This window comes from Oncorhynchus masou, chromosome 31, assembly GCF_036934945.1.
Source record: "Oncorhynchus masou masou isolate Uvic2021 chromosome 31, UVic_Omas_1.1, whole genome shotgun sequence".
Lineage (NCBI taxonomy): Eukaryota > Metazoa > Chordata > Actinopteri > Salmoniformes > Salmonidae > Oncorhynchus > Oncorhynchus masou.
In genome coordinates, this window is record NC_088242.1 from 75,648,557 (window position 1) to 75,658,307 (window position 9,751).

General features: G+C 41.6%; 1 protein-coding gene across 4 annotated transcripts; it reads left to right on the plus strand.

Annotated features, from left to right (window-relative positions):
• Positions 1 to 1,466: 1,466 nt before the first annotated feature.
• LOC135524450 (interleukin-34-like) lies at positions 1,467 to 8,679 on the plus strand. 4 transcript variants are annotated; one of them, XM_064951996.1, is made up of 7 exons: positions 1,467 to 2,050; positions 3,050 to 3,187; positions 5,125 to 5,228; positions 5,404 to 5,481; positions 5,650 to 5,892; positions 5,993 to 6,060; positions 8,409 to 8,679. In XM_064951996.1, the coding sequence occupies exons 2-7, from the start codon at positions 3,148 to 3,150 to the stop codon at positions 8,413 to 8,415; spliced, it is 540 nt and encodes a 179-aa protein (XP_064808068.1). In that variant the 5' UTR covers positions 1,467 to 2,050; positions 3,050 to 3,147; the 3' UTR covers positions 8,416 to 8,679. The 4 variants fall into 4 exon arrangements, with proteins under 4 accessions (XP_064808068.1, XP_064808064.1, XP_064808067.1 ...); XM_064951992.1 differs by having other exon boundaries at positions 1,469 to 2,050; positions 5,993 to 6,155; XM_064951995.1 differs by having other exon boundaries at positions 1,472 to 2,050; positions 5,710 to 5,892; positions 5,993 to 6,155.
• Positions 8,680 to 9,751: the final 1,072 nt, after the last annotated feature.

The window sequence follows — 9,751 nt, forward strand, 5'->3', positions numbered from 1 at the left end:
CTTATCTGGTATGATGAAACCAAAATTGAACTCTTTGGCCTGAATACCAAGCGTCATGTCTGGAGGAAACCTGGCACCATCCCTACGGTGAAGCATGGTGGTGGCAGCATCATGCTTTGGGGTTGTTTCTTAGTGGCAGGGTCTGGGAGACTATTCAGGATCGAGAGAAAGATGAACGGAGTAAAGTACAGTGAGATCCTTGACAAAAACCTGTTCCAACGCACTAAGGACCACAGACAATGACCCTAAGCACACAGCCTAGACAATGCAGGAGTGGCTTTGGGACAAGTCTCTGAATGTCCTTGAGTGGCCCAGCCAGAGCCCGGACTTGAACCCAATTAAACATCTCTGGAGAGACCTGAAAATAGCTGTGCAGTGATGCTACCCATCCAACCTGACAGAGCTTGTGAGGATCTACAGAGAAGAATGGGAGAAACTCTCCAAATACAGGTGTGCCAGGCTTGTAGCGTCATACCCAAGAAGACTCAAGGCTGTAATCGCTGCCAAAGGTGCTTCAACAAAGTACCAAGTAAAGGCTCTGAATACAAATATGTAAATTGACAATTGAAAACATTGTATGTTAAAATCAGTGTGTGTGTGTGTGTGTGTGTGTGTGTGTGTGTGTGTGTGTGTGTGTGTGTGTGTGTGTGTGTGTGTGTGTGTGTGTGTGTGTGTGTGTGTGTGTGTGTGTGTGTGTGTGTGTGTGTGCGTGCGTGCGTGCGTGCGTGCGTGTGTGTGTAACTAATGCTAAAATAGTCATTTATATTTGAATGAACTTTTTGCCTATGTTTTTTTCTAAATTTCTTCATGTTGGAGCTAAGTTTGGCATGCTAGTAGATACCCATAGACTTCCATTCATTGCATCAACGCTAGTTAGCATTGACTCGTCAGACAACCTCTAAATTCCTTCATACTGGACACATAGACATAAAAATTGTATCATCTGACTCTGGGGAAGTAGATGAAGGGCATCATTGCCCAAATGGCAAAGTAAAGTTCAGGTAATACTTTGACTGAAAAGTTGAGTAAACAAACAAAGCTGTAGAACCAGCTACTTAATAATATTTAGTTGAAACAACTTTTTTTTTATGACAGTGTATGCTGGCCACACAGATGACCTAGAGTTGTATTTATAAAGCCATATTACATCAGCAGTTGTCACAAAGTGCTCATACAGAAACCCAGCCTAATAGTCCAAAGAGCAAGCAACGCAGATGTCGAAGCTCTGTGGCTAGTAAAAACTCCCTCGAAAGGTGGGAACCTAGGATGACACCTAGAGAGGAACCAGCCTCTGAAGAGTGGCCAGAGAGAGAGAGAGAGAGAGAGAGAGAGAGAGAGAGAGAGAGAGAGAGAGAGAGAGAGAGAGAGAGAGAGAGAGAGAGAGAGAGAGAGAGAGAGAGAGAGAGAGAGAGAGAGAGAGAGAGAGAGAGAGAGATGCAAGACAGTGATGTGTGAATGTCATGCAATGATGTGATTGTGAATACATCGCATACATGCCTGGACCAGTGACTTTTGAGCACATGGGAAAGTTGTAAGCCTGTATGGACACTAACGTGGAGTCCTGTCCTCGCCTACAATTATTAAACGCAAAGAATGTTTCAGGGGGCAGTCTGGTCAGGGATGAGAGAGCATTATTTCGGAGAGATTGGAAAGTGAAAGTAAAAACCCGTGACATCTGGGCCTGTAGAAGCAAGTTTTTTTAACAGGCTCTGCCCTCATTCGGAGCTGCTGCTGGAGACGAACAGATTCGCAATTATTATTTTTTTCTCATTTTGAAGAGCTGGGGGCCAAAGAGGGCAAGAAAGGGAGGCTTCGGTTATTTTCCTAAATTCGCTTTGGTCTGAGACGGGGTTTTGTTCTGGGTGTTGCCACACTCAGATAATCTGTTGAAGACGACACATCGTGCCAATGTCACTGTCCGGATTAACGCACGCGTTGTTTCCCAGATTTGTAAATCATTTGTGTGGGGCATGTGTGCTTTTGATCGTTGCTGCTGCGGGTTATTCTGAAGATACTGGATTGTTGAAGTGACGGGTTTCGGTTGTTACAGGTGTGATTGTGCAAGTTTGAATATTGAATTCGAATTTGTTACGCTTTGCGCAAATATTGGAACTGCTGCGTTTCATAGGCTGCTGCGCTGCCCACTTTTGTTATACAGTCATACATATTGTTATTAAAAGATAATAAATATGTTGACGATATTATGCTATGCATTTTATTGTTACATACAGTACCATGTGTGTCCAGACATGTGTCATTTTGGCACTGTCCTCCACCTTTCTATAAATTACAGCTATGATGTGTGATTCATTTTCTTGATATCAAATTTGATCATTTTTCATCATTTTGGGGGGGGGGGACTGATCATGGAAATTCACATGTGAATGAATAATCACATCATTCACATTCGGTGTACATAGACCCAAATTTGAATTTGATGACGGTCTCGAGATTGCAAATGAATTATTACTAGATTGTATCACTGATATATTAACCTTACTTAACAACGTTGTATTTATAAGTCTGTAATAACCGTATTATATTGGCGTTACTGCAAGTGAATGTGCGTTATAGAATCATTATTCGAATTATTATTTAATTGACAAAGATTGCAGAGCATTTACAGACATCTAGTAATAATTCCTGGTTAAGTGAGGGAAAGTCATTACTAGAGTGGAGTTCTTTATGCACTGGTTTTGGCAATGCAGTACTTTAAACTTCAAACTCAGCTAATGACCCATGTCTCCTTTTGACATAAAGTGGTTGGTGCCCTAGATGTACACGTGTGTCTGTCATGAAATATCAGTTTAAACTTATTTCCTGTCCGTTCAACCTCAAAATCTCCGAGGAAGGCCTTGAGGCTGGTACATAAAGCTAATAAAGAGCAGTGGTACTAGCAAGAGCAGTGTGGGGTTATTTATTTTTTCTCTGTTCTTTCAACCTGACAAGGGTACTGTGTTTGTAGCTATTCAGAAAAAATCAAATTAACACCAATGAAGAAAGTGAATGTTGAAATGTCTAAAAATGCCTCTCTGTGTTGCTGTTACAGGGTAACACGGAGCGAAAACGGCCTGGTGGTGCTCTGGAACAGTGTGGGCTCTGAGTCGGAGGCCTCCAGCGTGTTTAGACAGGGACCTCAGTTGGACTATGTGCCAGCCAACAACCTGGCTCCTGGGTGGGCTATTCGGTAAGAGAAGTGCTGTGGTGTATGTTCATGTGTGAAGAATTACGTAACAGGCCAAAGGCTAGAGTCTTCTTGACATATTGTTGGGAAATAATCTAGCTTCCAAATGTATTGGGGTCAGAACTGAGATTATGTTTAGTTTGACATCATGGATGTTATTTCTGGTTTCATTAATAAGTTATGCTTTTGTTGCAATGGGCTGGGTGAGACCTCATCACATCAACCACTTATGCGTTTAAAGCTAAGAGGCCCTTAATAGTTTGAGGAAGTACATATGTCAGTGGAGACCATTAAGAATTGTTTGTACCATGAGCACGTTCAGTAACTGAGCCCCAGTTTGTCTTTGGAGAGTGAGAGTGCTAAATCGAATTAAGATTTAAAAGATGATAGTGCTCTCTGTAAACTGAACAACTATTACCATAAATCATCACTGACAATGTATATTGCAAAGAGCTCAAGCTAGAAAGTTTCAAAGGAGAGAGACAGTAGAAAACATCTATGGGTATTTCCTATCTCAGATAGAGAACCCCCCCCCCTCCCCCAAAAAAAGTTATTGCGTAGGTCCGGTTTCTGTTGCAAAAAAAAGAGATAGCAGTTAAATCTTGGTATCTATGTATCTAACCACGTCCTGTAGCACAGAGCGAGAGAGAGAGAGAGACATACAGGAGTAAAAAAGATAGGAAGAAGGTATAATTATTGAAGACAATAGAGGGGAGGTGGGGTGAGTGAGGTATATGAATATCTGATGTTTGAGCTCCTGACTGTATATGGACTTGTTTGGTGTATACAGATTGTGCGGTGAGGCATATTCCTAGTGCTTTGTGAAGTGTGTTGTGAGGTCTTGGAGACTTTGCTGACTCGGAGTCTCTATACAGCCGTCTGCATCCAAGCCCTGGCCCACAGTATCTAACCACACAGTGATCAACAATAGACTAGCTTTGGACTGCATGCCACCACTCATTCTTCCCCAGTCTATGTACAGCCAGAGCTAGTTACTCCTGAGAAAAAAATACCCTTTTGTCAAAATAGGCACTTACGGTCTCAATCTGAGTTTAGACCACAGGACCAAACCGAACAATCCTGTGTTCACAAACATAACAGCAAAAAATGTTGTGCTGACCGTGACTGTGTATCCTGCCCTTGACCACATGCAGATTATGGTCCGTGGTATAATGGAGTTTACCAAAATGTTTTTTGCCCAACAGTTTACCCACCTTTTGCAGAAAAATGCATTGAAAATATAGGCAGTGCTGCTTTTTTCCCCACTGCGACCGGCATGTTTTTTTTACCACTACAAAAGTTGCTATCTAGAACCTAAAAGGGTCCTTTGGCTGTCCCCATAAGATAGCACTTTATAGAATTTTTTTTGGTACTAGGTAAAAAACCTTTTAGGTTTCATGTCAAAGGGTTATACCTTGAACCCAAAAAGTGTTCTCCTATGGGGACAGCCGAAGAACCTTTTTGAACCCATTTTTCTAAGACTGTACATCACTGATTATGGTGAAGCGTTTTAGAGGAGATTATTGTTGTGTGAAAATTAAGGTGTTTACTCAGTATTATAATCTGGCTCAGAAGGGGCTCTCCCTTAGATTGGTGGATTCTCAATGAGATAATGAGTCTGATGGAAAGAAGAGGTTATATTTCAGCGTAATTAATTTTAGCACAGTAGCCAGCCAGCCACAGAGGTCTAGCTAGGAGCGATGGTCTGTCTTTGCACTGTGAGAGATGTCTCAATGTCTTTACTCATCTGAGTTCAGTTCTCACACCATTATACCACTTCAATGGTGGTGGTAAAAAATAAATAAGAATTAAGAAACACCAAATTAGTGCACTAGGCCTTTATTACTCAGGGATGAGCAGAGAAAAATACTTGGGTAGCTATCCAGGAACAGTGTTGGAGAACCCTGTATTATATGATATGTGTGTTGTGCCCCCTGTAGGTTTGATGTGGGTAATACCGGTTTTGATGACACCCACAACATTGGCCCAGTGCAAGTCGTTGAAGACATTGGAAACAAAACTCACCGACAGAAGACGTAACTTTGTAAGAATGGTTCAGGATATCAAGACAGTGACTTGCAAGTTTGGAATATTAATGAAATTAGACACACATTAGGGAAGACTAGTGCGTGGATCACTGCACAGAATAATTATATTGAAAGGTGGTGTTTTTTTGTACAAACACAATCTGACACCAAAATCTTTCCTGTCTTTAACAGAAGCACAATTTCCCCATTAATTACACCATCAGAGTTCACTATGAAGAGATCTTCAAACTCTGCAACATCAGCAGGCTGGTGAGTCCCTCCCTTTGTTTCCTTATCATTATCACTCTTCTAACTTGTTCAGTCATATGAAAAATCAACATATCATACCATCCACTCACTCACCCTTCATCTACTTTGCTTCCGTATTCTCCTTCCTTTATCTCCAACCTTCACTCTTATCACTCTATACATCTATAGCTGTTCCTCCTCCTATCCCGCTTCCCACTACGTCACTTTATCTCTGTTCTGTCCCTCCAGAGGGTGAGGGTGGTGGATCTGGAGGAGGGGGACCTGCAGGGTGTGTGGCTGTTGGTCAACCAGGAGGTGTTGAAGAGAATCTTGAGGGTCCTGCCAGAGAGACATCCCTCCTACAAGTACACCTCCGATCTGGAAGATCTCTTCAGGAAGATCCAGCAGGTGTTCCCACCACAGAGTGATGAGGTGTGTAAGACTGGTCATCGTGTCACTGTCACTGCTCTGCTCATCTCTCTGTGGACAAACTTAACTCATAATGGTAATGTGCTGTATGTTTACCTCTCAGAGAGAGCCCCCAGAGCGAATAGAGGAGATCTACAATAGAGTGAAGGAGCCCAACTCAAAAGGGTGGAGGTTCGTGACCCCCAAATCCCTGTTGGATAACTGCTATAGAACAATGCACTGTCTCTTCAAAAACTGCTTTCCCAGTGAAGATGGAGAGCAAGACTGTGAGTGCACTTCACTCCCTTATTATATTTCCTGTCTTCTATTACCTCTTACCTCTACCCTAACCTCTCTATGTTGGCAATTTCCCAGGAACACAAACCTACTCAACTGGTTTGGCATGTTGTGTCAATTGTATCTCTTCAGTGTCTGTAGACACTAAGTTGTTCTTATTCAACACTGTTTAAAGAGAGATAGTTGTCTGTGCCACAGGTTCCCATGAGGTCTCTGCCTTAAAAGGAGAGTGACTTGGACAGGCCTGTTAATATCTCCTGTTAGCCTATTCATGAATCATTTACACATCCTATATACGTTAACACATGACTGTATCATTCACTTTTAACCACACATGTTAATTGCATCAGCACCTCTTAAGGTACAGTGGGGCAAAAAAGTATTTAGTCAGCCACCAATTGTGCAAGTTCTCCCACTTAAAAAGATGAGAGGCCTGTAATTTTCATCATAGGTACACTTCAACTATGACAGACAAAATCACATTGTAGGATTTTTAATGAATTTATTTGCAAATTATGGTGGAAAATAAGTATTTGGTCAATAACAAAAGTTTATCTCAATACTTTGTTATATACCCTTTGTTGGCAATGACAGATGTCAAATGTTTTCTGTAAGTCTTCACAAGGTTTTCACACACTGTTGCTGGTATTTTGGCCCATTCCTCCATGCAGATCTCCTTTAGAGCAGTGATGTTTTGGGGCTGTTGCTGGGCAACACGGACTTTCAACTCCCTGCAAAGATTTTCTATGGGGTTGAGATCAGGAGACTGGCTAGGCCACTCCAGGACCTTGAAATGCTTCTTACACACCCGGGCGGTGTGTTTGGGATCATTGTCATGCTGAAAGACCCAGCCACGTTTCATCTTCAATGCCCTTGCTGATGGAAGGAGGTTTTCACTCAAAATCTCACGATACATGGCCCCATTCAATCTTTCCTTTACACGGATCAGTCGTCCTGGTCCCTTTGCAGAAAAACAGCCCCAAAGCATGATGTTTCCACCCCCATGCTTCACAGTAGGTATGGTGTTCTTTGGATGCAACTCAGCATTCTTTGTCCTCCAAACACGACGAGTTGAGTTTTTACCAAAAAGTTATATTTTGTTTTCATCTGACCATATGACATTCTCCCAATCTTGTTCTGGATCATCCAAATGCTCTCTAGCAAACTTCAGACGGGCCTGGACATATACTGGCTTAAGCAGGGGGACACGTCTGGCACTGCAGGATTTGAGTCCCTGGCAGTGTAGTGTGTTACTGATGGTAGGCTTTGTTACTTTGGTCCCAGCTCTCTGCAGGTCATTCTCTAGGTCCCCCCGTGTGGTTCTGGGATTTTTGCGTGGAGCCCCAGATCGAGGGAGATTATCAGTGGTCTTGTATGTCTTCCATTTCCTAATAATTGCTCCCACAGTTGATTTCTTCAAACCAAGCTGCTTACCTTTTGCAGATTCAGTCTTCCCAGCCTGGTGCAGGTCTACAATTTTGTTTCTGGTGTCCTTTGACAGCTCTTTGGTCTTGGCCATAGTGGAGTTTGGAGTGTGACTGTTTGAGGTTGTGGACAGGTGTCTTTTTAAACTGATAACAAGTTCAAACAGGTGCCATTAATACAGGTAACGAGTGGAGGACAGAGGAGCCTCTTGAAGAAGAAGTTACAGGTCTGTGAGAGCCAGAAATCTTGCTTGTTTGTAGGTGACCAAATACTTATTTTCCACCATAATTTGCAAATAAATTCATTAAAAATCCTACAATGTGATTTTCTGGAGAAAAAAAATCTCATTTTGTCCGTCATAGTTGAAGTGTACCTATGATGAAAATTACAGGCCTCTCTCATCTTTTTACGTGGGAGAACTTGCACAATTGGTGGCTGACTAAATACTTTATTGCCCCACTGTATATTTGTTCCTTGTTTTACAGAGAGATCAGTAGAGTTGTTGAGGCTAGAGCACATCTGTTAACAATTTAATAGAAGGAAAACGTAAGGCATGAAGGAGTATAAAGCACTCATGTGCAGAACATGAGTCATGAATATAAAAAAAACATTAGAAGAAAAAACAGCAACAATGTTGTAACACACATGTTGGATTGGTTTAGTGCTTACTTCATGGCTAGGATGTTCAAAGCAGGCCCATAAACGTTTAATGAAGTGTCACTGATCACTCAAAATAGTTTGTATGCTTTTATCAGAAATATTTAGACATGATTTTAAGATGATTGATCTCAGTCACTTAAACTATTTTCTTACTTCAGATTGTAGCACTCTTCACTGGCGGAAGGGCAGAAAGAGACAACTACAGGAAACCCGAGGAGGACGTTAATTTCCAAACATTGCAAATATACACTGAGTGTAAAAAACATTAAGTACACCTTCTTAATATTTAGTTGCACCCCATCCAGAACAGCCTCAATTCGTTAGAGCTTGTTGACTCCAATGCTTCCCACATTTGTGTCAAGTTGGCTGGATGTCCTTTGGGTGGTGAACCATTCTTAATACACACAATAAACTGTTGAATGTGAAAAACCCAGCAGCGTTGTAGTTCTTGACACAAACCGGTGCACCTGGCACCTACCACCATACCCTGTTCAAAGGCACTTAAATATTTTGTCTTGTCCATTCACACTCTGAATGGCACACATACACAATCAATGTCTCAATTGTCTCAAGGCTTAATCATTCTTTAACCTGTCTCCCCTCCTTCATTTACACTAATTGAAGTGGGTTTAGCTAACACGTGACATCGATAAGGGATCATAGCTTTCACCTGGATTCACCTGTTCAGTCTATGTCATGGAAAGAGCAGGTGTTCATAATGTTTTGTACACTCAGTGTATGTCCAATGTTGCAGTTGAGCTGTATGTCATACCCCTCCCGTGTGAAGTTCTGATGTTGTTGCACCAACAATATGCCCTGAAAACTATTACCAACAGTATGCAACCCAAACTTCATCTGTTGCTATGGATGCCACAGTAAATACATTCCCTGTGGACTTTGCAGCTTTATCCACACACTGTTATTGTCACAGCTTGCCTACAGTTTTGTTTACCTATCATTCTTTGCCTCCTATGTTGTATAGTACTTTGAAAGAGATATTTTATAGTTTTCATATGTGTACTTATAATATATTGTCTGCTGATGTTTATGTTCTGTGTTTTGACAGTTGTATGGTATAGCGCAGGTGGCTATGCTCAAGCAGAGAGCTACAGAGTATGGCATTTCTATACCTTTTTTGCAATCTGGGAACACTTGTTGGTGACAGGTATTAGCAACTGTTGCCAATATATTCAAAAATAATAACAGAACACAATTATAGCTACTTTCAGGACTGTTTTCTTTTGCTCAGTTTTAAAAAGAGCATGGCGCTTGCTATGTCAGGATAGTGGGTTTGATTCCCAGGACCACTCATACTTAAAATGTATGCACACATGACTGTAAGTCACTTTGGATAAAAACGTCCGCTAAATGGCATATACTGAACAAAAATATAAACGCAACATGCAATATGGAATAACTGGGTCATTTTCAGCTTCCAGGAATTGTGTACAGATCCTTGCGACATGGGGCAGTGCATTATCATGCTGAAACATGAGGTGAT

Excerpts from the sequence above, each read along its gene's own strand:
- LOC135524450 (XM_064951992.1), top strand. The coding sequence starts at position 3,148 with ATGTGCCAGCCAACAACCTGGCTCCTGGGTGGGCTATTCG. Across the intron at positions 5,482-5,649 it reads TCTGCAACATCAGCAGGCTG|CTGTTCCTCCTCCTATCCCG; the intron begins GTGAGTCCCTCC and ends ATACATCTATAG. Across the intron at positions 5,893-5,992 it reads TCCCACCACAGAGTGATGAG|AGAGAGCCCCCAGAGCGAAT; the intron begins GTGTGTAAGACT and ends TTTACCTCTCAG.